The following is a 27,690-nucleotide window of genomic DNA, read 5'->3' as shown; positions in this document are numbered from 1 at the left end:
TGTGGGCGGACTCCGCGGGGCGGGGGGAGGGGCGCCGGGTTCCCGGGCAAAGTCAACGGTTTCCACCCGGAAAGCAGGCAGGCTCTAAGCTGCGGTGGGCGGGGTCGCTTACGTCAGACCTGATTACGTTACTCGTCTTTGCCCGTAGTAAAGATGGTGGCCGGCCGGGCAACCCGATGCCGAATGGGTGGAAGGAGGAGGACACGGGGTGGGGGTGGGGGTGGGGTGTCTCTAGTTGGCCGCGCAGCTCGACGGGAAACAATTTCAAACTGGGGCGGGGCCTCGCCTGGAAGATGCAACGGACCCGCCGGAGCTGAGGTTCTCGGCTACGAGGGCTAGCCGGCACCGGAGCCGCCCTGCCCGCAGCGGGCGGAAGGTGAGACTCTGGAAGGGAGCCCCGGCGGCGGCGGGGGCTTGCGGCCCGTTGGTCCACCCGGCAGGCGGCCGGCCGGGCGAGGCCAGGCGGGCGGGCGTACCGGCCTCTCTCCAGCCCGCGCTCTTTCCGAGCACTGGACGGGGGCGGGGGCTGCTGGGGGCTCGGCTTCCTGTGGTTCAGAGGGGATGACAGCCGCCCGAGGGTAGCCGAGCAGGGTGGGGCCGCAGCCGGAGAGCCGATTGTTACACCTTTCCCAAGCCCGCACCCCTGGCGGCGCCCTTGTTCGAGTCTGGGCCGAATGACCGCCGGCAGAATCTGTGGCTGGGTCCAGGCCTCGCTTCTGGGTTCGATTTGCTTCTCTTTTCTTTTACCTTCTCCCCCGCTCCTAGCGGCCAGAACCTGCAGGCGCTTCCCCAGCGCGTGCGGACCGACCGAGAGTGAACCCCAACTGCTGCTCTGCCCAGTCACCTCCTTTGTACCCCTGCTCGGAGCTTTGCTCCGGGGCTCAGGACCCCGCCAATGAATGACCGTGCCGCAGGCTGTGGTCACTGCTCGGCCGGTACCAACGGCCCGCGATGCTTTGCCCCCCACCGAGATCGCGAAGCTTCAGAACTCGGACCCCCTTGGGTGGTCTGGCTAGTCTTTATTAAGTGTCCATCCTGGGCCACGCCCCCGCGTCTGCAGCCCCTGCTCTCCGATTCACGCCAGACCCCGTCTTCACCCTCGCTGTCACTTCTAGGCCCCTCTCCTCTCCGGTCCGGTCAGCTTCGGCTTCACTCCCCCCCGGGCCCAGATCTGGGACTCGCCTTAGAATTCGCTTACTCCCCCGACCTCCCTCACCAGCCCCTTCCTTCATTTCTGCTCGTGGGCTGCTGGCTATTTCAGGAGAAAGTTACAAAATCTAGCTGACTTTCCTCACCTCACCTGCCCCCTCTTTACCTTGGATAATCCTTCCACTCCAGTCTGACATATTCTCTGTGGCCACTATTCCAAACCTTTTCCCTCTCTTTACACTTTCAATCTCACAGCCCCCTGCTTAATGCATCCTATTTAAATTGACCAGACTGAGTCCATCTGAAAGCTCCCTCGAGTACCCTACTACGTTCCTTGTCATCTCCCAGTCTCTTCTTCCCCTTCTGATTCGGAGAAGGTGGCAACTCCTACTCAGCTACTGCATGAGACCTTTCATCTCCTGCCCCACCCCCAGCTGCTACTTCCACGATTCACCTCCATTACCTTGTATTTGTACATAGCTTCCATAGACATACATCTGCCTGCCTTCTCCTTTGATAGAATGCACGTTCCTTGAAAATGGGGATTTTTTTCCATTTTTGTCTTTGTATCCGTAGCACCAAGGACAGTGTCTGGCATTACCCCATTCCTTATGCCTGATGTACATTTACTGGCCTACTTGTTTTTCTCTATGCCTTCACTCCCTATAAGCAATAAAGCATTTGTTAAGCGTTTACTACTTGGAAAACATTGTGCTAAAGAACTGGACATACAAAAAAATAAGCCAATTTCTCCTCTCAAGAGGATCCCATTCTAATGAGGGAGATAACACAATCAGCTCTAAGTCAGATGGAAAAAAATCCCATGATCCTTAGGGTACAGCAGCAAAGCAGATGTTAATGCTTCTTTAATGTAATTTCTTTTGATAAAATTATATCAGTTTTTGATGTTGACTGTGCCCAAGACTTTGGAGGCAAGAACTTTCTTTTCTAGGTCTTTAGTAGTAGTGGCTGTAGCACCTACAGGAACAAGCGCCATGCAGCATCTCCATAGGTGATACATGCAATCCCATTCTTTACTCAATATTTACCCATTAAATGCTTAACTATCCTTTAAAGCTCAACTCAAATCTTACCTCCTCTGAACTCCTCCAGTCATTTGTGGCCTTTCCTGCCTTCCTTGGACTCCACATAGCACTTTTTATCTCTTTAAATATGTATTTAAAATTTGTTATTCTGCACTTGATGAACACCAACAAACATGAACATTTTCATATACAAAGATCAGAGAGAGTATTGTATATTAAATGTACATCTCCATTTCTTACAGCTTGCTTTTATTTTTTAAGCATATACTAAATTCGGTGCTGTCTTACCTGTCAATATCCCTCTAAACCTCCTTCAGTTCACTTCTGTGCATTTGAAAATGCTTTGTTGTTTTTTTCCTTTCTTTTTCCACATTGTTATCGTTATTCCCTTCTTATTTTCTTCTATTTACAAAAAGGAAATTAAAAAATTTTTTTCCTTGTTAACAAGTTCACATAGTCAAGTAAAACATATCTATACGTTGCCTATGTCCAAAATACAATGTCAACGTTCAGTTTGATTCCAGGAGCATTTGTAAAGTGTTTATTATGTGCATGAGATACAAAGGTTCAATAGGTTGATGAGCAGGAAATGAAGACTAAATTATGGCACATGAATGTAATGAAATATTTATTGTGCATAAAAAATGGTGAAAGGGGCAGTTTTGGAGGGACCTGGAAAGATTTATGTGATTAGTTACAGATTTAAGTGAACAGAACCTGGAGAACAATTGTTAGAGTAACAACATTGTAAAGTTGGCCACTTTTGAAGTATTTAAGAACTGTTGAATGTAGTAGCATGATTCTAGAAAAATGATGATGAAGCTTGCTATCTACTTCCTGACAGAAGGATGATATGGAATGGGACACAGTCAATTCAGGAATTTGTTTTGTTTGCTTTTGCATGTTTGTTATAAGTGGCTCTTTTTTTCTTTTCTCAAATTTCTGGGGTGGTATAAGAATAAATAAATGCTTGTTAATTGAAAAAATAAAATAAAAATAAAAAAAGAACAAGTGGGAGTTTAGATAAGATGGTTTAATGAGTGATAATTCCCCTATGACACCTCAAAAAGGATATGAGAGCCAAATTGGAAATAAGAGGGGAATGGAAAGAATCCCTTGTAGGATAACCCTCAAAGGGAAAACTAGCAGAACAAAGAAATTAGTAAGCAAAAACTTATCTTACAACGTATCCTAAAGAATAAAAGAGTGGAAAATATTTATAAAGAATAACAATGTAGCAGCACTATATATACCCTTAGAAAAATGATTGGGCATACTGTGAGATCCTCCAGAGAAGTTTATAATCATAAGAAATACAGTATATGAGAATGAATTTTCAGAATTTCTACTTTGGTGCTTAGGAGTGGTTTTTGGATTTGTTTTTATTCTAGGTTTTTGTTTTGTTTTGTTTCGTTTTTTTTTGGTGAGGCAATTGGGGTTAAGTGACTTGCCTAGGGTCACACAGCTAGTAAGTGTTAAGTGTCTGAGGCCGGATTTGAACTCAGGTCCTCCCAACTCCAGGGCCAGTGCTCTATCCACTACACCACTTAGCTGCCCCTATTCTAGGTTTTTTTAGTTGCCCATTTCATTGGTTTCTTCCTTTTCTTTTTTTTGATGAAGGTGCTTAGACATATAGATTTCCCACTAAGCACTACTGCATTAGCTGTAACCGATAAATTTGGTGTATTTTCTTATTACTGTTATTTTTTTGATGACATTTTCTATTTGTTATCATGTTTTATTCTTTGACTCACCAAATTTTTAGGATTAAATTATTTAGTCTTCAGTTAATTTTAATTGTTTTTTCCCCCAAATTCCTTTGTTGAATATAATTTTTGTTGCATTTTTATAAGTAAAGAATGTAGTCAGTATTTCTACTTTTTTGGTGAGGTTTTTATACTCTAGGTCATGATCAGTTTTAGTAAAGTGCTATGCATGGCTGAGAAAAAGCAAAATTCCTTTTTCTTCCCATCCAGTGATAGCCAAATATCTATTATCTCTATTTTTCCGATCTTCTCTATTCAGGTCTTTAACTTCTTCCGTTTTATCTTTTTGTTGTATTTGTTTAGATCTAAAAGGGTTACATTCATGTCTTCTACTATTATATTAATGCCTGCTCCCTTCAATTTGATTAACTTTTCTTGTAAATATTTAGAAAGTATACATTTCAGTGCATATAGCTAAAATTTATGTTCATTTGTAATCTTGGGTATCTTTAAGGATAATATAGTTTTCCTACTTATCTCTTTATCTTTTCGATATTTACTATAGCCTTCTCTGAAATTATTATTGCCACCTTTGCTTTTTTGATGTCACATGAAGTATAATAGATTCTCTTCTAGCCTCTCATTTTAAGTCCATGTATTTCTTTCTTTCTGTGTTAAGTGTCTGAGGCCGGCTTTGAACTCAGGACCTCCTGAATCCAGGGCCAGTGCTCTATCCACTGTGCCACCTAGCTGCCCCTATGTATTTCTTATAAACAAAATATTGCTTGATTCTGTCTTCCATTACATTTTACTATCCCTTTCCCTTTTATGGGTTGAATTCATGTTGTTCCCTTCTATAGTTATAATTGTTAATTGTGTATTTCCTTCTATTCTGTCTTGCTCTTTGACTCCACATTCCTCTTTACAAAGAAGAACAATATGGTAATAGAGGAGCTTGCCTAACACTTGTGATCTGTAAATGAAGTATTCTGTTTCTACTCCATCATTCTTCTCCTCTTCCCCTTGCCACTCCCCTGATCACAGGTTTTTAATTTTTCCTTTTACTCTCTACCTTCACCCTCCCACGTCCAACAAAGGAGTTTATTTTGCTTATTGCTTTTCCCTTAATATTTTGCCCTCTCTCTTAAACCTTTTCTCTCCTGTCCCCACCTTTTCCCTTGTTGAGCTCAATGTATTTCTATACCAAACTCTGTGTGTGTGTGTTTTCAACCTTCCTTTGTCCTTTTCACATGAAAGAGACTTGTGACGAGATCACTTACCCCTTCTTCCATGTCTGAATGGACTCTTCATTCTTCAGCTTATGCACCTCTGTTATGTTCTCCTTTCCTTCCTAATATAATTCCCTATTCCTATTTTAGTCTTCTAAGATCAAAACAGAACAAAACCACCCTTAGGCTACCTGTCTTATTTAAATTTCTCTATGACTTTTTTTTTTTTAGTGAGGCAATTGGGGTTAAGTGACTTGCCCAGGGTCACACAGCTAGTAAGTGTCAAGTGTCTGAGGCCGTATTTGAACTCAGGTACTCCTGAATCCAGGGCCGGTGCTCTATCCACTGAGCCACCTAGCTGCCCCCTCTCCTCTCCTTTTTGATTGGCAGTTGCCTGGGCTTTTTTGATCCTGACTATGACTCCTTAGCACCACATCATCATAGAGCTCTGTCCACTTGCACAAATGAATTTACCTTTCTAGGTTTCTCTAGACTTTTGTGTTTGTATTTCAAAATTCTGGGGCAGCTAGGGGGCGCAGTGATTAAAGCACCGGCCCTGGAGTCAGGAGGACTTGAGTTCAAATGTGGCCTCAGACACTTGACACTTACTAGCTGTGTGACCCTGGGCAAGTCACTTAACCCTCATTGCCCCACAAAACCCCCCCAAACCAAACAAGCCTCCTCAAAGTTCCTACTCCTCTTTGATATTTTTTTTTAAAAATAAATAATACTTGGGAGTTTGCTGTTCCATCCCCCATTTGGGGGGGGGTTCCCCATGTAACATTATACTTAGCTTTTCAGGGTCAATTATTTTTGGTTATAACACTATGTATCTTTTGTCTTTTGCAATGTTGTTTTCCATTATCTACTCCCAATTTCCAATAGAAGCTGCTAGGTCTTGTGTGATCCTGATTGTAGCACTTTGGTATTTGAATTACTTCTTTCTGGATATTCTCATATTATTTTTTTTGCTTTGAAATACAGGTCTTGGATTTTGTTTCTGACAATCTTAGTAGTTTTCCTTTTGGAGTACTTTTGAGGAGGTGCCAGCCCTTTTCAAAGACAACTAGCATCTCTTTCTTTGCCGTCTGGTTCTGCCCTTCTGGGTTTTCAATTATGATGTCTTGATATATAGTATCCTTCAAATTTTTTTTTTTAATAATGGTTTTCAAGGAGTATACTTATTCCAAATTCTCTTGCATTAACTTTTTCTTCCTGGTTGGGTGTTTTTGATATCCAACATCTTACATTTTCTTCTATTTTTTCAGTCTTTTGATTTTGTTCTAATACTTTTTGCTTTCTGATGAATCATTGTTTTCTGTTTAGTCTATTATAGTCTTTAGGGATTGCATTTCTTGGGTAAGTGGTTTTAGCACTTTCTCTTCTAAGCTACTTATTCCCTTTTCAATTATTTCCTCTACAGCTTTTATTCCCTTTCCCTTTTTTTTTTTAGTTGGGATTTTAAAAAATGGGGCAATGAGGGTTAAGTGACTTGCCCAGGGTCATACAGCTAGTAAGTGTCAAGTGTCTGAGGCCAGATTTGAACTCAGGTCCTCCTGATTCCAGGGCTGGTGCTTTATCCACTGCGCCACCTAGCTCCCCGCCCCCCTTCCCTTTTTTTTAAACTTCTAGCTTCATTTCTTCTAGGTATTCATGTAGTTCTTTTGAAAAAAATTTTTTTCCTTTGAATATGTTTGTATTTGTTAGTTGCTCACTTCATTTTCGTGTATCTCTACAATATATCTATAATATCTACAGTTTATCTACAATAATTTTTAATACTGGCTGGTTGTTTTTTTTTTAATTTACTCATTTCTCTAGCTTTAGTTCCTGAATTAGGACCTGTGTTAGGGTGAGGCGTGGCCTCCTACTATACTTTTGGGTAGGTTGTCATGTTTGATTTCTCTCTGGGTTCCTAGGAAGACCTCCAAATCCCAAGGTTAGTACTGCTCCCTTCTTTCCCTACTCCATCTTTGTCGTACAGAATTCTGGAACTTCAGGCCCTTTCTGACATTTCAGGGCCAGGTTACTAGGGATCTTAGTGCCTCTTGGTCTTAGCTGTCCTAGTGCAAGTGTTGTTCTGGTTGCTGCCTCTCACTGGCCCCTGCCTTGACTCCTTCTGACCATCTTGGTAGCATTCGGAGAATGGGTTTGCCTGTGCTATTTGTGGCTTTGTTGTTAGCTTAATTTCCTCTGCCCATGGGCTTTTGGTTGAGTTTTTGTGCAGTTATGTGTTGGAAGAAGTCTATATTTTATCACTGGTTTTCTTATCAGTCAGTTTGGTGTGAATTTCAGGTTTTTGCTGAAGTAGGTATGTGAGAGCTGGATGGTCTTGGTTAGAAGTCTTCTAGATTACATGGTAGAGGAGCTTTGGAAGAGTTTCATAATTCAGGTTTGTTGTTATTCAGTCATTTCAGTTATGTCTGACTCTTCATGACTCTTTGGGATTTTCTTGGTAGAGATACTGGAGTGGTTTGGTTTTCCATTTCCTTTTCCAGCTCATTTTACATACGAGAAAACTGAGGCAAACAGGGGCAAGTGACTTGCCCAGGGGCACACGGCTAGTAAGTGTCTGAGGCTGGACTTGAACTCAGGAAGCTATCTTCCTGACTTCAGGCTCAGCATTTTATTCACTGAGCCACTGCTCATTATTCAGGTAGGGGTTAGTTAAGGGAACTTCTAAGGTTTCTTTCATCTCCAAGATTCTGATTTTTAAGTGTCTAATAGGAAATAGCTATTAGACAATGTGTGTATATATGTATGTGTATATACAATATGTAAGTGTAGTTATTGAATCTATAAAAATACATTACTGTTTTAGTGTCTAAAATCTAATTTTTTTTCTTTTTGTATAGTTATGGAATCATTGAACGTGCCAGAATTCACTCCAAAACACAGGGTGCCTCCAAGGCTTAGAGATTACTTTACCAGTGCCAGCCCTTTTCAGAGACAGCTAGCATCAGTCAGAAAGCAAACTCCGTTTGGTCAGACACCGACTCGAAGGAAAATTCCTCAGTGCTCACCATTTCAAGTAAGCTTCACGTGGTCTTTATTTCTTACTTCAGGGGATCTGTGGTTATCATAATAACTAGGTTATTTTTTTTAACCATTGCATATTGTGACATCTTCAAATCTTGATGATTTCATATCTTTTTATGGACAAAAATAGGCCATCTGCTGTCTAGCTTTCTGGTTATCAGCATAATACCTCACTTCATATAGTGGTTTTTTATTTTATTTTTTTTTGAGGGGCAATGAGCATTAAGTGACTTGCCCAGGGTCACACAGCTAGTAAGTGTCAAGTGTCTGAGCCTGGATTTGAACTCAGGTCCTGTGCTTTATCCACTGTGCCACCCAGCTGCCCCTTTATGTAGTGTTTTAAAATTTACAAAATAGTTTGCTCACAACAACTCAGAGGTAGTAGCATCATTTGAAGAACCTCTGATTTTCTGGGCCTACTGTTTTTTATCAGCAGGTTCTTTTTGCTTCAGGCCCCACTGCTCTTCTGCCTCATAACCTGACCTAGATGTTCATTTTCTGTAACTTGCATAACTGCATGTGTCTCAAATAGCCTCTGACAACCGAAGCCCAACTCCTGGCCTTCTTGTGGCAGAACTGATTCCACTAACAGGAGAAGGGGAGAAGGTGAATCACTGATGCCTTAAAAACCAGTCGCTTTGGGCAGGTGGGGCTTGTTAGCCTTGGCAGGCAACTCGCCTAGGGGAAGGAAACCCTGATTTTAAACCTCTGCTGCCTTGTGGCTCTACCCATATATGGGAAAGGCTTCGGGAGTTAACCCTGAGGAAAAATCAGGAGCCGGAGTCCCTTAGGCAGTTGGATGTTGGACATCACATCCCTCTGGCAACTCCTGCGGCAGCACTGGTGCCAAACTGTAGGAAGACAGGAACAAGGCAAGGAAACCAATGTGAAGGCTAGGTAAAGGCCTGAATTAGAGTAGTGACTATATGAATGAAGGGAAAGGATGGATTTAGGATATGTTGTGGTGGAATATACTATAGGAATTGACAAATGAATTAGGGGAAGAATTAGGAGTCTAGGATGAGACTGAGATTGTGAACCAGAGTAACTGGAAGGATGGTAGTGTCCTAGACCAGAGAGAGAGAGGGAAAGAATTTGGGAGAGTGGTGAGTTTGAAGGGAAAAGATACTGAATGATATGTTACTGAATCTCGGGAGAAAGATTAGGACTGGAAATAAAGATTTGGAAGCATGTTTGTGTGAACTTCTCCAACTTTTTTTAGCTGTATATGAGTTAGGAGTGAGGTGATGAATAGTGGGAATAATCTCAGAGTGGAGTTTCATAGCCAGGTGTAATTGGTGAGGCTAAAGGAACAAGGAATATTAATAGAGGATGCCATACAGCTGGATTTATTAAATGAAGGTTCTGAGGTAAAAAGGGAGGAAGGGAAACCTGAGTAGGGGTGATGACTTGGAAGTGAAGATGAGGACAATCAATAGGTTTAGTAGGGATAAGGCTGAGGGAAAAATGGAATGACAGAAATTATAATCAGATAAGGGATTTTTAGAGTTCTTGATCATGGAAGTGGAATACTTGACAGTGACGTTGAGCTCACGGTCATGACTATCCTTGTGTAGCTGAGGAGCAGTTCATAGAAGCTGAGTATTTTGAGGAATGCCCCTTGTAGGAAGGTTTAGTTGTTAGAAAGCTTTTCCTTACATAGAATCTTGTAATCTGGCACCAAGCAGAACAAGTCTAGTTCCTCTTTCTTGTTACAGTCCCTCATACTTGAAGAGAGCTGTTATGTTCTTCTTAAGTCTTTAGTTATCCGTGCATAATATGATAGATTCATCTAAGTATTTAAATGTGTATCTTGGCTCTCATCACCACAAAAGGCTAATTGAGGGATCAGAATCTCAATGGTATAGTTGTTCATACAGAGGTGGAAACATTAAGCCTGAGATTCTCAACTCTGTGTTTAGTATCTAGGTAAAGGAAAGGCAGATATGAATGAACAAATTTAAAATTTTAATTCCTATTCTGAGAGACTGAAGGTATCAGGAGGCCAATTCCCCTCTCTAAAGTGCAAGCTCACTTTACTAGAATTTACAGAGCCATTCAAAAAGTCCCTTGTTCCAGTAACCACACAAACCAGCTGCCAGACCTTTAACTCGTTATTGAATTACCTATAAGATGCAAAAGGAGTTTCTACTGCATAAGTAGAGCAAGACATAACTCATTTTTTGTGCTTAAAATTTACAAAGCACTTTACTTAAAGTCCTAGCAAATGGTATCAAAAATCAATGATCAAAAAAAAAAAAGCAACGATCAAAAAGTAGGATACATTTTGTAACTGTAACTGCCAGAATGAACTTAAAAAAAGATTACACCAAATTTCTTTAAAATTTCTTTATTTATTTAGAATTTTTCCCCACCTTACATGTAAAAACAAATTGTAACATCAATTTTTAAAACTTTGTGTTCCAAATTCTCTTCCTCCCTCCCTACCCCGCTTAAAAACCCAAGCTATTCAATGTGTTATATTTGCAGTCATGCAAAACATAGACAAAAAAAAACTTTAGAAAAAGGAACTAACAACATCAAAAATTATACTTCTATCTGTATTCAGATACCATCAGTTCTTTCTCTGTAGATGAATTGCATTTTTCATAAGTCCTTCAGAGTTGTCTTGGATCATTGCAGCACCAATTTAATTTCATCAACTATTCACTAGAAGGCCAACATAACTCTTCTTAATATAGTTTTTTTTGTTTCCTCAATATAAAGAAGGAATAATTTTTTACTATATTTCTTGAAGAATTGATAATGACAGTGTCTAAAGAGCTTTTGAAATCTTCACTTTTAAAACATAATAACTATATAAATATGTATATAGTTAGTCAGTTATCTGTATTGTTTGCCCATGTAAACACCACAGCGCTATAAATATTAATTCTAAGTTCTTTTCCAGTTTATTTCTCACACTATTAATGTTAGATTTTACATATGACACAATTGAGAACCAAGAATTTGATCACATGTATCTTTTTTATTAATCTTCAAGTACAGTTAGGAGTTAGCACTGTAAATGCTAAGTTGGACTTTTGGGTATAAGAGATAGAGCTACAGTATAAGCAGAGAAGAATACAAGTCTTAGTAGATGCTCACCAATGTACTAGTAGGGAAAACAGGGAAAAGTGGGTAAGGTAAAAGAGAGGAAAGTAAAAATTGAGAGAAGAGTTATCTATGGTAGAGAGTGGTAAAATGCCATCAATACTTTTCAGAAACCACAAGTTAATTATCCATGGATTAGAATACATAAAATCTTATTCATTGAGCTCAAATTTCTACTTATATTCTTAAAACCTTAATGTCTCTCTTGATTTTAGGAAAACATTGACCCACAAAAGATTGCCTTTCTTCTACATAGACAGTGGACCTTATATACCCTTACTCCCCTGTATAGATTCTCCTACTCTAATCTCAAAAAGTATTCTACACTTCTGAAGTCCTTCCTTGCTGCTGAAAAGCAAAAAGGCCTGGCTGTGGAGATGGGAGCCGATTTTAACTTGAAAGTGATTTTCTCCATGCTCTCAGGAATAAAAGGCACACAAGGTGACCCAGCAGCATTTCTTGTCCAGGTAGGAGACATTTGCATATACTTTTTTCATGTGTATATCATTAATGACTGAAGAGAATATGTAGAGAGCCGAATGATTTTAATTTTCTACTTAATTTTGAGATTTGTAGTTGTGTGCCTGCCAGGTCTAGGTCTGTGATGCTATAACCCATTCCCTGCTATTTCTTAATCCAGGCATTTAAAAAATATTTTTTTATTTAGACAAATTTAGTCAACTTATATGTGTACCTCTTCTGTGCTTTATTCAGTTTCATTTCTGCTGCCCTCTCATACCTTCCTGCCTGATGCTTAATATTTCACTACTAACTTAAGCTCCTTCAGCAGATGGTGAACAGAAAAAGATTAAGATTGGGCTATATTAATCCTGTGTTGATTAGGTTCAGAACTAGTGGATCAGAAGAACTGGTTTGAGGAAGAATACAAAACTTGATTTAATGCAGATTATCTCTTCATTTACACATTTTAATGCTCTCCACAGTAATACATGTAAGAAAGTGGTGACTTTTATCCACGTCATTGAGATAGTGTTTTAGTTAAATTCAATTCTACTCTCATTGAGTCTTAGAGGTGGTGGTGGTGTTGGGGAAACACGACATTCTCATCATTTATTATTGGGAAGCTGTTTGCATGATGTTTCTTGTAATACTAATTTGAGAAATTTTATGGTTGATAAAACTGAGAATGGGAAACTCCATAATATATGTCTTTATGAATGACTTTCCTCAAGTATGTCTAGGAGTCAGCAACCTGAATGCCAAGCTGTAGCTGTCGCTATCAGGATAGGATCTAAATCATGAATCCTGACTTTAAAAATCCATTGAATCTCAGACTTCAGAGGCCATCTAATCTAAATCATCCCTGTACCAGAATCTTTGGGTGAAAACTTTAGTGTGAAAGAATTTTTTTTTGGGGGGGGGGGGTGGTGGGCCAATGAGGGTTAAGTGGCTTGCCCAGGGTCACACAGCTAGTAAGCTAGTAAGTGTCAAGTATCTGAGGTTAGATTTGAACTCAGGTCCTCCTGAATCCAGGGCTGGTGCTTTATACATTGTGCCACTTAGCTGCCCCCGAGAAAGAATCTATCAGTCACTGCCCAAAGAAGCCCATTCCATTTTTGGAAGCTATAATTAGGAAATTATTAGGAAGAAGCTACAATTATTAGGGAATTTCTCCTTACATTGACCTGAATATACCTTTCTGCATATTTCTGCAATTTCCACCCTCTGTGGCCAAGTTGAGCAAGTCTAATATATCTCTTCTTCATAATACCTGTTCACATACTTGCAGGTAGGTCTCATGTCAGTCAACAGGCATTTGTTAATCACTTACTGTGTGCAGACACTGCTAAGTGCTAGGGATGTAAAGGAAAAGCAAAAATAAGCCTTGCCCTTTAGAAACTTACGTTTTAATGCTGGACCAGCATATATGTAAACAAAGTATCTACAAGATAGATACGGAGTAGATGGAAGCTGCCCTCAGAGGGAAAGGCACTAGCAACCAGAGGAAATAGGAAACACCTCCTCTAAAAGGGGGCATCTGAAGGGAAACCACGACTTCTGCAGGGAAAACTTTCTAGGAAATGGGGGAACAGCCAGTATAAAGGCACACTGACAGACTATAGAGTGTCCTTTGTGAAGAACAGCAAGTAAGCCACTATGGATGGACTGTAGAGTGTGTGGAAGGGAGTGATGTGTAAGAAAGCTGGAGAAATAAGAGTGGTACCAGTTATGAAGATCTTTAGATATCAAAAACTTATCTTTGATCCTAAATGAAGGAGGTCGCCATTGGGGTTTATTGAGTAGGGGATGACATGGTCAGACAAATTCTTCAGGAAAATCACTTTGGCAGCTGTGTGGATGATGGATTGGAGAGAGGCGATGGATTGGAGAGGCTTGAGTGAGTGAAAGCAGTTAGAAAGCTATGGCAGTAGTCCAGATGAGGGCTGAGGGAGAGGGAAGAGTCAAGGGTGACTCTGAGGCTGGGAAACAGGGAACCTGCAATACACAGTGGTGCCTTCATCAACAAAGAAAGTTTGGAGCAGGGATCAATGTAGGTGGGAGGACAATATGTTCTGTTTTTGACATAATAAGTTTGAGGTGCCTTGGGCACATACACCTAGAAGGTATCAGGCAATATCTGATTGTCAATCAGAAAGGAAATTAGGGCTGGTGATATAAATTTAGGAGTCATTTGTATGGGGATGATAAGTGAACCCATAGGAATTCTCTTAGAGAAGGGGAGAGAGTCCAGAGTAGAGTTTTGGGTGACACTTACCCAAAGAGGAATGGATATGGATAGTGATCCAGCAAAGGAAACTGAGAAAGAGTAAGTAATGAGATAGGAGGAAAACCAGGAAGTCAAGGGAACCAGAAGTATCCAGGAGAATGGATGCTTCAAAAGCAACAGAGTAGTCAAGTAAAAGGCTTTTGGATTTAGCAGTAAAGAGAATATTGGAAATTTTGGAGAGAGTTGTTCCAACTGAATGGTGTAGTAAGAAGCTTTTTTGCAAGGGTTGAGGAACTAGTGAGATGTGAGAAATTGGAGACAACAAATGTAGGCAATTAAATTTTTTTTTTTTTTTGCGGGGCAGTGAGAGTTGTGACTTGCCCAAGGTCACCCAGCTAGTAAGTGTCAAGTGTATGAGGCCAGATTTGGACTCAAGTCCTCCCGAATCCAGAACTGGTGCTTTATCCACTGTGCCACCTAGCTGCCCACCTAGTACATCTTCTAGTTTGGCTATGGAAGAGAAAAGGGGTAAAGGATAATTGCTTAAAGGGAATGGAAGGATCAAATGAATAATTTTGTGACTGGTGAAAATCTGGTCATAGTGGTAGGAAGCCATGAAGGAGCTGGTGTGTTAGCTTAACCCCTTCTCTCTGCAATCTTTCCTATCAGAGGAGGCAGGATGGTATGAAATCAGGGACATGAGTACTGGGTTGACTTTTGCAAGAAGATGAGCCATCTTTTCCTCAGAGACTTGAGGAGAGAATGGGGCATGATTTAGGGGTTTTTGAGGTATAGAGTAGGAGAAAAGGGGTTCAGTAGAAGATACCTTTAATTTCTTCAGTAAAGTAAGAGGTGAGGGCTTTTGCTAACATGTCTGCAGGAGATGTGTGGGGTTTGAGCAAGGAAGAGAAGGTTTGAAGTAGCTGTTATGGGTAGTATATTTGTATTCTATACAAAATGGAGAGCCCAGTTGAGATTAGTTAACACATTTATAATGGACCTAATTGACCTGATTGTGTGACTTTTTTCAAAGGTGCTCAGCAGCAAATTAGTAGGAATGTAGATTTCAAATCTCTCTCTACTGTAGTCCACCCTCCATTCAACTGTCAGCTTAATCTTCCTAAAGCAAAGATTTGACCCTATTTAACAGACTCTAATGATTCCCCATGACCTTCAGCATCAGAATCCTCAGATTGGCATCCAAGTTCTTTATAACCTGGTCCCTTCCAATCTTCTTAAACCTAATTATTCCTTCCTGTCCCTCCAATCTGTGTGTCCTAATCCAGTGACATTGGCATCTTTGTTGTTCCTCAAACAAGACACTCTCCAGACTCTGGGCATTTCTACTTGCTGTCTGTCCCATGTCTGGAAGGTTTTCCCTCCTTGTTTCTTTCTCCTGGCTTTCTTAAGGTCTTAGCCAAAATCTTACCTTCTGCAAGATGACTTTCCTGGTTCCCCTTAATTCTAGTGCCTCATAATTTGCATGCTATTTCCCTAATAGAATGTGACATGTGACCTCCTTGAGAGGAGGGACTGAGTTTTTTGTTTTTTTTTTTTTTTGGTGAAGCAATTGGGGCCAAGTGACTTGCCCAGGGTCACACAGCCGGTAAGTGCCAAGTGTCTGAGGCCGGATCTGAACTCAGGTTCTCCTGACTCCTGGAGGGACTGTCTTTTGCCTTTTTTTGTATCCAGAGTGCTTAGCACACAACAGGCACTGCTTATTGGCTAACCCTTTGGGCAATCTGGTGAAGTCTGTGGGTCCCTTCTCAGAATATTATTTTTAAGTGTCTAAGATAAAATAGGATTAAAGAAAAATAAAGATGTAATTTCCCCCCAAGTCTATAAGTCCCCTTGTATTCTATCCATAGACCTCTTAGGGGCTTCTGAGCTAAGAACCTTCTGAACTAGATGTTTACTAGAAGCCTTCCTGTGCTGTGTCCTTCCCAAGAGCAGTAAGTGGAGAGATGACTGGCTTTGGAGTGACAGGACCTGGGTTCAAATTCTGTTTGGTCCATTTCCTCATTGGGCCAGTAACTTAAACTTTCCTGTGTCCCTTCCTCATGTGTAAAATGAAAAAGGTGTTGGACCAGAGGGCTGCTGAGGCCTCTTCTAGCTCAGTTCTATGGTCCTATGTCTCTGGATCTTGATATCCTACATTAAATAGGTAAAGTGTATGTACCCGGTTCCAGTACCCCTTGCTTTTAATGGTTTTAATGGAAGACCAGATTACTTAAATTAATCAGAAAAATTCTTTGTGTCAGGAGATAGCTCTCTGGAAAGGAAGAGGGGAAGAATATGTGGGGAAATTTGAGTGATGTAAAAACAAGATATCAGTAAAAACTATTTTAAAAATCAATAAAAAGTTGAAAAAAACTGTTAATTGAAAAGACATTTCTTCAATTCCTGGTAGAGTATTTCAGTTGTAATAAAAGCAAATTAGGAGAAATAAGAATTTGTAAGTAGGTGTTTGAACTCGAATATTTTTACGTATTTTTTCTCTCGCAGATTGTATCCAAATCCCAGTTGTCATCAAAGAATACAGAAGATAAAGTGGTATGGACAGGTTGGTTTTGCTGTGTGTATGGAAATAGTCTTCTGGAGAATGTGCCAGACGATTTTACCTGTCTGCCTTTGTTCCTTGCAAATGGGGCAGAGTCTAACACGGCCTTAATTGGAACTTGGTTTCAGAAAACCTTTGACTGTCGATTCACTCGATTAAGAATTAGTGCATTCAATCTTTCCTGGATGGCTGCTATGTGGACTTCGTGTAATCTGGAACATTATAGGACTGCTACAGAATTGCTTTGGTCTGTACCCTGTAGCCCTCAGAGTTTGGACATTTCTTATGCAATAAATCCTGAAGATGCAAAAGCTTTGTGGGACAGTATCCACCAAACACCTGAGGAGATAACACAGGAGGAGGTTGACCTGTTCATAGACTGCCTTTGTTCACATTTTCACAGACATTTCAAAATCAATTTGTCAGCTACGAGACTGGTCTGTGTGTCAACATCTGTAGCTTCTGCACATACTGATGGGAAAATAAAGGTTAGTTTGAGCAATTAAACTAGAATTAATTAGTTTTGCTTTATGACTTAGCTTGTAAAATAAATGGCAATTAGAACTTTCCAATTAACAATTAGGAAAGTGGAAAAATAATTTAAGGGTGAATATGAGAAAATCTGCAAATTTATTTGCAAAGAGGACAACTTTATTATACCATTGTACTTAAAATACTTTGTTTCATTGACAAATTCTGCTTGAGTCATAATTCTTCCACTTAACTTTTATGCTTCTTTAAGGTTTATAAAGTGCTTTCCATATAGTTTTTCATTTGATGATCCTCACAGCAGCCCTGTTGAATAGGTGCTATTATTATCCCCATCTTACAGATGAGGAAACTGAGACTGGGAGAAGTTATGTGACTTGCTCAGGGTCACACAGCTAGTGAGTGTCTGAGAATGCCTTTGAATTCACTCTATCCACTGTGCCACCCAGTTGCCTGTGGACAAATCATTTAACCCATCTGAGCCTTTGTTTCCTTCAGTTTAAAACAGGACACTGGGCAGGGAGCCAAAAGTCCTGGTTTTGATGCTGTGCCACTTTCTGACTTTGGGCAAGTCATTTCACGTGCCTGCTGTAAAATGAGGGGGTTGGATTGGATGAGGGGCTCTCACTCTTTGTTGTGGTTTGGATTCTGTGGCCACCTTGGTAAGGCCTGTGGGCTCCTAATAAAATGTATGAGATCTCAAAGGAAGCCAATTCTATTGAAATGCAGTTATTGAAATATTAGAAGAAAAACACAAGTTCACAGACCTCAGGTTAAGACTAGACAATGCAAAAGGTCCTTGCCAGGGGTCAGGCTGTGATTCTTTGTTCCTATGATCCTGTGTGAAAAAAAGCCTTACAACAGGGAAAAAGGTAAGCCCTGTCCTATGTATTGAAATCCATTCAATGAAATCTATTCAAATGCCATTTGCAGATTGTTTCTATCATAATACTAGCTAGCTTATATTTAGTCCTTTAAGGTTTGCAATGTGCTTTACAAACACCTTATTTTGTCCTCACCACAACCCTGAGGTTGTGAGGGAGATGTTATTACGATCCCCATTTTACAGATGAGGAAACTGAGGTAGACAGAGTTTTAAGTGACTTGCCCAGGGTCCTACAGCTAGTAAGTTTCTGAGGCCAGATTTGAACTCAGGTCTTCCTGACTCCAAGTTCAGCACTCTATAACAACCTAGCTACCTCAACCAACAAGGTAAGTTATTAAAGCTTTGTTAGGACTTTAATAATGAATTTGTTTGTATTTTAGCCATAATATATAATATAAATTATCATAGAACCCAAAGGAGCTTAAGCGCTTTTATTATGGATAGCAATTTTAGCCACAAAAAGCCCCTGCTTTTTGTCTTTTTGTTTTGTTTTGTTTCTTAGAAGTGTCTTTTTTGGGGGTAGGGTGGGTAGACTAGGTCTCCCTATCTCCCATGGGCTGGAAGTTCAGGGGCAACTCATGGGCAGATCCCAAGGCCAACTGGTATGGAAACTTTATCTAGCCTAGGTCACAAGTAATAAAAATAAGAGCTAATGTTTCTGTACTGTCTGCTACGTGCCAGGCATTCAGCCAAGCGCTTCACAAATACTTTCTCATTTGACCTTCCTCACAACAACCCTTTGAGGTAGGTGGGGTTATTTCCCCCATTTTACAGATGAGGAATTTATACCATGTAGTGTAAATTGAAGAGGAATCTCTTCTATAAATCTCCACTGAAAAGTCTCTAGCAGAGGTAACTTACTATGTCTCGACACTTTGAGATGGTTCTAATTGGTAGGAAATCTTGATGTTGTACTAAAATCTGCCTATTTACAGTTGACACTCACTGGTCTTAGCAATGGGTAGAGTTGGGCAAGATAAATGCTCCTTCATTTGATAACACTTCAATCATGTTTCTCCTTTCCCGTCTGCCAGTTTAAACCTTTTCCATTGTCTGTAACTTATCTTTATATAAAGCTCGGTCTGTGGCTTCCTCACCAACTGTGGTTGCCCTACTTTGGGCACACTCCAGTTTATCATTGTCTTCGTAAATATGGTTCCCAGGAATGAAGACAGTATTCCAGATGGAGGCCTGGACATAGCAGATATGTGGGGATTATCACATTCCCCTTTGTGGACACTATGCTTCTCTCTTAATGTGACCTAGGATCTCATTAGCATTTTTGGCTGCTAAGTCACATGCTGTTTATTCTTCATGAAAATCTTGAGCTCTTTTTCAGAACTGATGTTTAGCCATGCTTTCCCCATTCCATACTTGTGAGGATGCTCTTTTTGAACCCATTTAATCCTGTTACATTTCATCTTCTTTGATTTGTCCCATCTTTTGTTCTTTTTAGGTCCTTTGCCTGCTACCATTTTAGCTCATTTTCAACTTCCTGCAAAGTGCAGATTTATTAAGCATTCTATTAAATCATTGATAAAAATGCCAGATAGCAGAAGTCCATAGAAAAAGCGGCATACCCTGCTCATGACTTCTTTCCAAGTTGGAAACTACCTATTAATGACTACCATTTGGGCATAGTCCTGCAACTCATTTCGATTCCATCAGAATATACAAATATTTAGACGAGTGGTTCCAAGCCTTTTTGAGTATGAACATACTTAGATGTCACATGTGACAAGCAATTGTACTATTAACATCCATTAAGAAAATACTATGAATTCAGTAATGTTTTAAATGTATAAATAACAACCACCATTTATTTTGTGCCTCCTGTTTGCAAAGACCAGGGAATCATCATCTTCCTCATCATAAAATAGCATTTATATTATGTTTTAAGGTTTATACATATATATATATATATATATATATGTATATATATATATATCTCCTTTTATCCTCATAACGATTCTGTGAAGTAGATGTTATTATTTTTATTCCCATTTTACAGATGAGGAAAATGAGACTGAAAGAGGCTAAATAATAAGTCATTTCTGCCCTCAAGTAGCTAACATCCTTTTGGGGATACAACATGAAAATAAGGAAGACTTGAGGAATAATCAATAAAGCATTGACAATTAGAAGGACCAAGAAAGACTTCCTTGTAGAAATTTGTATTTGAGATGAGCTTTGATTTGAAGGATACTCAAGTATTCCAAGAGGTTCAGGTGAGGAGGGTATGCATATTAGGCGTGGCAGTAGGAAATGGAAGGCTGACTTCAGGGAATAGGAAATTGGCCAACTGCTAGGCTGAATGTCAAGTGTGTAAAGGGGAAGTCATAGGAAATGAGTCTAGAAATCAAGCTGGAGCTCAGTTATAAAGGGTTTTAAGTGGCAAGCTGAGGATTTTGTATTTTATCCTAGAGGCAATAGGCAGCCACTGAAGATTCTTATTCAGGGAGTGACATTGTGAGACCTGTACTTCGAGTAAATTCTTTTGGCTCTTTGTGGAGGATGAATTGAAGAGGGAAGAGTGCTTATTTACGATTTGTGGACCTCTCACCAAAACTGAGCATTACTCAGCGGTTTCATGGCCCACGAGATTGAGAACCTCTAATCTAGCCCACATTTGGTACACAAGGAAAACATGAAATTTTGCTGAAATCTAGGTAAATTCCGTCCACATCATTCCCCTGATAAAGCAGCTGGTTGGTACAGAGCATTGGACTTGGCAAGAGCAAGATCTGAATTTGAATTTGCCTCAGCTACTTGCTAATTCTGTAACCTTGGGCAAACCACTTAATTTCTCCCAGACTCAGTTTTCCTTATATGTAAAATGTTGATAATAACCTTTAGAAATGTTAGTTCTTATTACTACTACTGCCAGTATAGCCATTCTGTCAAGGAATGGGGTCTGGTGAGACCTCATGGCTTTTTTTGTTTGTTGGTTTGTTTTTTTTAAAGTGAGGCAATGAGGGTTAAGTGACTTGCCCAGGGTCACACAGCTAGTAAGTGTCAAGTGTCTGAGGCTGGATTTGAACTCAGGTCCTCCTGAATCTCGGGCTGGTGCTTTATCTATTGCACCACCTAGTTACCCCCAGGTGTTCTCATTTTAAATACAGCTCTTGTTACCCTGTACAATAACAGTAAGAATGCTAATATTTGCAAGCTTTTATACACATACATACTATCTCAAAAGTCTTAGTGCAGGGGTAGCTAGATGGTGCAGTGGATAGAGCACTGGCCCTGGAGTCAGGAGTACCTGAGTTCAAATCCGGTCTCAGACACTTAACACTTACTAGCTGTGTGACCCTGGGCAAGTCACTTAACCCCAACTGCCTCACTTAAAAAAAAAAAGTCTTAGTGTGGTTTTGCTGTTATTAAAAACAAAAAACAAAACCCTTATCTGCACTAAGACTTTTGTGACATCTTATCTTCAATCATCACAGGACAATGTGCAATTGTAGTTTAGATCTTGAAGGGATCTTGCAACCCTGTGATAGGTGGTACTTCAGGTAGTCTCTCTGTTTTACACATGAGCAAACTAAGACTCAGAACTGTTAAGTGGCTTGCTTGTGATACTATTAGTAATGTACCAGAGACGGGGTTCCTGTGTGCTCTCTCTATTTCTATCATGTTGCACCTCTAATCAAATGTACAAGTACCTTCATCCCTCTGGGCAGTGTGGTTGAATGGAAAGCACCCTGGCTCTGGAGTTAGAGGCCTTGGGTTTGAATGCTGAGTCTGATGGCATATCACCTAACCTACTTGGCTCTCAGTTTTCTCAATCTATTCAATGAGGGTTTTGGACTAGATGACTTCTAAGGTTCCTCTCAGCTCAACATTGATGATCCTTTGAACTTCACATTTTCTGGGTCTGATGGTTTGAGTTTGTTGAGGTTAGCTAGGCAGTTTTCTTGTTTATTTATATGCTTTATTGAAATAGTCATTTTCTAGTCACATCCCTCCTCTTGTTCTGATAGATCCTCTAGTAAAAAAGTAATCAGTTAAGTAAAACAGACCAGCACACTGGCCGTGTGCCACATCTTCTGCTTTGGTTTGTATCTGTAGCCCATCACTGCTCTCCAAAGAAGAAAGATTTCATCATTAGTCCTACAGGATAGAGATTGGTCATTTAGGTTCTCCCACTCTCTTCTCACTTAATTTGTGTTTCAACTCCCCGTCACCATTTCTGTTTTATCTTTCCCTGTCTGAAAGTGTGGTAGGAGAAAAAAAGGAGCAAATGAGGGTTGAGTAGTGCTGTCATCTTCAGTGATCATTAGTGTCAAACCATCTCTACTGAGAAGTGTTCAATGTCCTGCTTAGAGTTTTTTCTTGTCCTGAATCAGATTTTTAAGAAACCTCTCTATTCTTTACATTGTATTCATCACCAAAAATTGCTTCTGACACTCCTTTTATGAAAGGATTGTTCTTTGGCATTCTTCCTCAGCCACTTTCATCTTCTCTAAGTCTTTTAAAAATTTAAGCTGTATGATGATTTCCTTGTCTCATTTGCTAGACAGCTTCTCGTCGTCTTCTTTCTCAGCATCTGATTGTTTCTACTTCCATGATGCTGTCTCCATTTGACAAGTGCATGGGAAAGAGTCAACAAAGTCAAGAAACTTTTTGTGAATAATCAGAAGCTGAAGGAAAGGGTAGCCACTTCCAAAATGGTCTTTTGCCCCTCTGATTCCCTTTTACCACAGACAGACCTTTTTCCTTAGGAGATGTCTTTCTGACCATACCTTCCTGCTTCCACTACATCTTGTGTGGGGAGATCACCTCAACCTCTTTAAATTATGCCTGTCAGTTACCAGAGCTTTTTTGGCTCCCACATCAGAAATGTTACATGCTACTAAGATTACTAGATCTTTTTTTATACAAACTGTCATCTTGCCATCTTGTACCTGTGAAGATTTTTTTTTTTTGGGCGGGGGTGGGGGTGGTACAGGACCATAAGAATTTACATTTATTTTTGTTTAGTTTCATTAGATTTAGTTCTCTAGCTTGTCGAGATATTTTTTGTATCCTGAATCTGTTATTCAGTGTTACCTATCTCTTTTAGCTTTGTGTCATTTGCAGATTTGATGAACATGCTATTTATACTTTTATCCAAGGCTAACACAGATCCTCGGGCTTCTGCATTGGAGAGCTTCTGCCATGTTGACATTGAACCATTGACAAATACTCATCCCATTCACCTATAACAAAGGCCCTATCCCTTCACTGATCCTCCATTTTCTTTCAGGATTGCTTTAAACAAGCACAAAGCGCGCATGCGTGCGCACACACACACACACACACACACACACACACACACACACTACTTTATAGAGGAAAAAGGATTTTCCCATGGTCACACATGAAATGAAATGCCTGGCAACAGGAATCATGTATAAAAAAGTAATGTTTCATAATGATAACATCCTAGCAGTCACTGTGATGTAAAATTGGTATTATAATTTCAGTTCAAATAAACTGCTTTTTGACATATTTCTTTTGTTATAGTTTAACACCAAACATTTCTTTCTTTTGCAGATTCTTTGTAGCAAATATCTGATTGGAGTATTGGCATTTCTGACAGAACTGGCAATTTTTCAAATCGAGTGACTCTATGTGGACTATACCTTGTGGATTGATCATATGCTACTTTTACCAGTAAGCTGTTTGGCCAAAATGGGCCAGTATGTGAGCTGTGCTGTTGCCTGAAGTGGCCATAGCTTTTCACATCTGTCATGGTGCTTGAGGAGTGGTCTCAGTGGTGAAGTCTAACAAGGAGCCAGAAGAATGGAGAAAGTAGCAGTGGCTGTTACAGTCAGGTGCTGGTTTGTCAGACAAGATGGCCTTCAATATCAGCTTCTAGCACCACTGGAGATTGCTGATTTTCATCGTACATCACCCTTTTTATTTCATTTGAAGTCCTCTTAAAATTGGTGTGGGACACTAAAATAAGTCTTTCTAATTACGTATGAAAGCCTAAGCCCAATTTGCATCTTAGATTCATCTAGTTAGTTTTGCCCATTAAAAAATTTTCCCTAGAAATTCTAATTCATTTTCCTGGAGTGCCACAAAAGCATTTGCAGAGGAAAAGCAAGAGGTGATAGATTAATGTGCAAAACTTTAGCTGCTAATCTGCTTTTATTTTGTAATGACATTAACTATTTTGCACTGTTGAATTAAATATGCATATTTTAATATGACATAAAGTGTTTGATTTTAAAATGGTAGGTCTCTTTTCCTTTAAGGTTTCAGTTGTCACCTCTTAGAGAGAGAGACAGACAGACAGCATAGGCACTTTGGATCAGAAGACCTGAGTTGTTCAAATTCTGATTTTGTTGTTTCATACCTGTCTGAGCTGGAGCAAATTGCTTTGCTTCTATATGCCTCAATTTCCTCAACTGAGATAATAATCTGTATAGTGCTTAGCATGATGCTGGCACAAAATAGGCCCTAAATAAATGCTTATTCTCTTCTATTTCTCCTTGATGATCTTCAAGGTCCTTCTAGCTTTGAATCCTATTCTGGTAGCATTGAGGTCATTTAGTCTAAACCTAGCCAAACTTAGGATTATATAATTTTTAGTTTGAGATAAAAATTTATGCCCTCTGACTATAGATGCAGGTTTCTTTTTCTTCTGTGCCACTCTATAGCTTTAGGATTCAGACCTGGAAGAGACCTTAGAGATCACTTAATCCAACTTCTTTTTTACAGAGGAGTAACTAGTGCCCAGTATAATTTAGCTAGATCTGCTTTCCTTACTTCCTGAGCCTCAAAACCTTTTTTAGGAGAATAGCTTTTTATTCATTGGTAGGGAGGCCCTCTCTGGTTAAAGGATGGTTGTTCCTTTGAATGTATCTAGTCCTATGGATTTCTTACAGGGTGCTTGTGAAATATACAACAAAAGATTATCTTCATACTAGAACCTTGATAGGATTAACTCTCTGAATACTGGAAAGGGGCAAATGGCAAAAGGCCAGTCTTTAACAAAAAGATAAAGGACAACCCTGGTACCAGTACCACTGTCCTAGTCTTGGCCTAACTTCTTTAGCTGGGCATTTACACGTTTCTGTTGTGTGGTAATTGTAAGGAAATGTATGAGTTATTTTCTTTTTTTTTTTTGGTAAGGCAATTGGGGTTAAGTGACTTGCCCAGGGTCACACAGCTAGTCAGTGTCAAGTGTCTGAGGTGGGATTTGAACTCAGGTCCTCCTGAATCCAGGGCCAGTGCTCTATCTACTGCACCACCTAGCTGCCCCTTATGAGTTATTTTCTAGCTTGTACTATAATTATTTGTTTAGTGTCTCATCTAGACTTATGAGTTCCTTGGCATTGTAAATTGTCATTTATTTTTCATTTTATATTTTCTAGGGCTTAGTACCTTCCAAATAGGCACTTATATTGCTCAAGTGAATTAATTGAGGTACAAACAAATGAAACAATCTGCCTTCAACTAGAACAAAAAAAAATGAGAAAAAATTGTTTTAGGGTAAGAGAAGATAAAAACTTCTCATCTCTCTTGATCTCCTCTCCCTCTCATTCTTCCAGGCTGCTTTTGTTCCAAATGTGTTCTATCCATTCTTTATGGCTTAGCTCAAGTCACATCTGGTCCATGATGCTTTTGCAGACTTCTTGGGGCCCTGGTGCTCCATCCATTTTATAAAATACTATATTGTTATATTTTTATAGTTCTTTACGATTCCTTTTTCACGTGTTCTCCTTTGATTCTTACAGTATTCCCCTGAAATAGGCAGGGTAGATACTGAGATTCTCATTTTGTAGGGGAGCTCTAATCAATATGGAGCTGAGACTAGAGCTCAGGTTTTTTAACAGATGCACTTTCTACTACACTATAGCTGCTTCTCATTATGCTTCTCATACACTAAATTTCTCAGTTTATATTCTCATATACCACTCATTTTGGCACTTAAACTCTTTCACATTATGTATGTGTAAGGGCTTTGTTTTCCAAGGCTTTGCCAGTGGTGAGCCAGCTCAGTGGTTTTTACTAAGCTGAAAAGGCTTCATGGGTCTTTTCTTTTCCTTTATTGTTTTTTTTTTTGGACAAAGTAATCCCCTTTGACAGACTTTATGGCCTCTGTCTGAGACCAGCCAAACTAAATTAGGAGTGATGAAAGAATGATGGAATTTTTTTTGCCACCTAGAAGTACTTATAGGTTCCTAGTAGGTCTTATCTCCTCATTGAGACCAAGTGCTTCAGAACAGGTAACCTCTGTTGGACTTTTGGATCTCCTCAAGTGGCTTGAGCCTATGATACAAGCACTTAAAAATTTACCAGATTGAAAAGAATTCTGTTAGAGAAACAGAAGGAAATGATTGGGAAAGAAAAGGGCTTTCTATTGTGTGTTTTTACCTCTGTGTTTAATAATTGAGAATTTGAGCTTTGTATTTTTGTAAGCTCTTTTATCAGAGATTTTTAATGCTTTATGTCTATAATACCTCTTTCCAAATTCTACTGAGAGGGAGGTCATAGCCATTTGGTATGCAAGTGCTATGCTGTCTTTCAGTTAGGATATTTGGGTCCAGAGTGGAACTTCTCCTACAAGAGTCCACTAAAAGTAGGTTCTTGTAGGCTGTGCTCAAATAAGGAACTGTAAAGCCAAAGTTCGGAGCCATCATCCATGCAAGCAGACCTCTAACTCTAGGTCTCCTTGTTTATTATTTATTTAGATCCCTTTGTGGCCAAAGAAGTATCCTAGGCTGAAAGGGTAGAATGTTAAAAAAAAAAAATCAAAATTCTCTAAAAGTCGAAAACTTATTTTGTTGCTGTTAGCATGCCACTATTAGGTTAAAGCTGAAGGATTATAAATTCTAATCACACAGAGTAAGAGAATATTTGCTACCATTTAAGAAAAATTTTACAAGTTGGATTATACTAGCCTAAACACATTCTCTTGCTGGCATCGGAGCAAATATTTAATTGCTTAAGAATAAGTTGCTGTGATATGGATCACAATGGCAGTTATGATACATTTTAGGACAGTTGGTAAAATACTTTTTGAAATTTTTCTTTTAAAAGTCACAATGGTTCAGAATTCAAATTGAAGCGTGTTTTCTTTCTTTTCATTTTTTTTGGACATGGTTTATATGGCTATTTGTTTTGTGCCACTATATATATTTTTAATGGGTTTTGTTTTTCTCACCTTCTTAATGTGTGGGGGAGAAGGATAGAGAAAAATTGGGACTCAAAACAATAAGATTAAAAAATAAAAGCGGTAATAGTGAACTGGAAGTTTTAAAAATACTTGGATTTGTCAAAGACTCTTCAGATTATAATCCAGATTTTATTAACAATAACTACTTATGTTTCACAAAGACCTACTCTCTCATCCTGATTTTAGAGGTAGATTTGACAGGGCTCTATGCCAGCAGAGCACAAAGTCTGGCAGGCTTTACCATGCCAGGAAAGCTTTGAACGTTGTCTTAGTCACAGACAGGATGTTGTCGGAGGATCAACCTGGGCTTATTACCAACCCTAATTTGACAATTTTGACCATGACAAATCCATAAAACAAAGACTTAACAAATGGCCCTTCATTCCATGGATCCCCCTTCGGCTTCCATAAGAGTGTCAGAAAAGAAGGGAAGGAGGTGCCAAGAGTTATATAGTTAATAAATATTGACTTTAGGTATTCTAAAGATGAAATCTGCCCAATGACCAATGAATTACTATACTATTGGATAGATTTAAGCTCTTTGAGGACAGGGATTGTTGTACTTTTTCTCTTCTGTATGTGTCCAGCACTTAGAACTGTGCTGGCACCTA

General features: G+C 39.6%; 1 protein-coding gene across 2 annotated transcripts; it reads left to right on the top strand.

Annotated features, from left to right (window-relative positions):
- The first annotated feature begins 157 nt into the window (after nt 1-157).
- Nucleotides 158-27,690, top strand: CENPL (centromere protein L). 2 transcript variants are annotated; one of them, XM_044002977.1, is made up of 5 exons: nt 158-376; nt 7,986-8,161; nt 11,499-11,750; nt 16,478-17,020; nt 23,446-27,690. In XM_044002977.1, exons 2-5 carry the CDS (start codon nt 7,988-7,990, stop codon nt 23,515-23,517), a joined length of 1,041 nt encoding a protein of 346 aa, XP_043858912.1. In that variant the 5' UTR covers nt 158-376; nt 7,986-7,987; the 3' UTR covers nt 23,518-27,690. The 2 variants fall into 2 exon arrangements, with proteins under 2 accessions (XP_043858912.1, XP_043858914.1); XM_044002979.1 differs by lacking the exon at nt 16,478-17,020.

This window comes from Dromiciops gliroides, chromosome 4 (genome assembly GCF_019393635.1).
Source record: "Dromiciops gliroides isolate mDroGli1 chromosome 4, mDroGli1.pri, whole genome shotgun sequence".
Taxonomy (NCBI): domain Eukaryota; kingdom Metazoa; phylum Chordata; class Mammalia; order Microbiotheria; family Microbiotheriidae; genus Dromiciops; species Dromiciops gliroides.
This window is presented reverse-complemented; position numbering and strand designations above follow the sequence as displayed.

What these genes read in the sequence shown, in the direction of transcription:
- CENPL (XM_044002977.1), top strand. Translation starts at nt 7,988, where the DNA reads ATGGAATCATTGAACGTGCCAGAATTCACTCCAAAACACAGGGTGCCT. An exon ending in CTCAGTGCTCACCATTTCAA is followed by an intron (nt 8,162 to 11,498) that starts GTAAGCTTCACG and finishes TCTTGATTTTAG; the next exon opens with GAAAACATTGACCCACAAAA. An exon ending in CAGCAGCATTTCTTGTCCAG is followed by an intron (nt 11,751 to 16,477) that starts GTAGGAGACATT and finishes TTTCTCTCGCAG; the next exon opens with ATTGTATCCAAATCCCAGTT.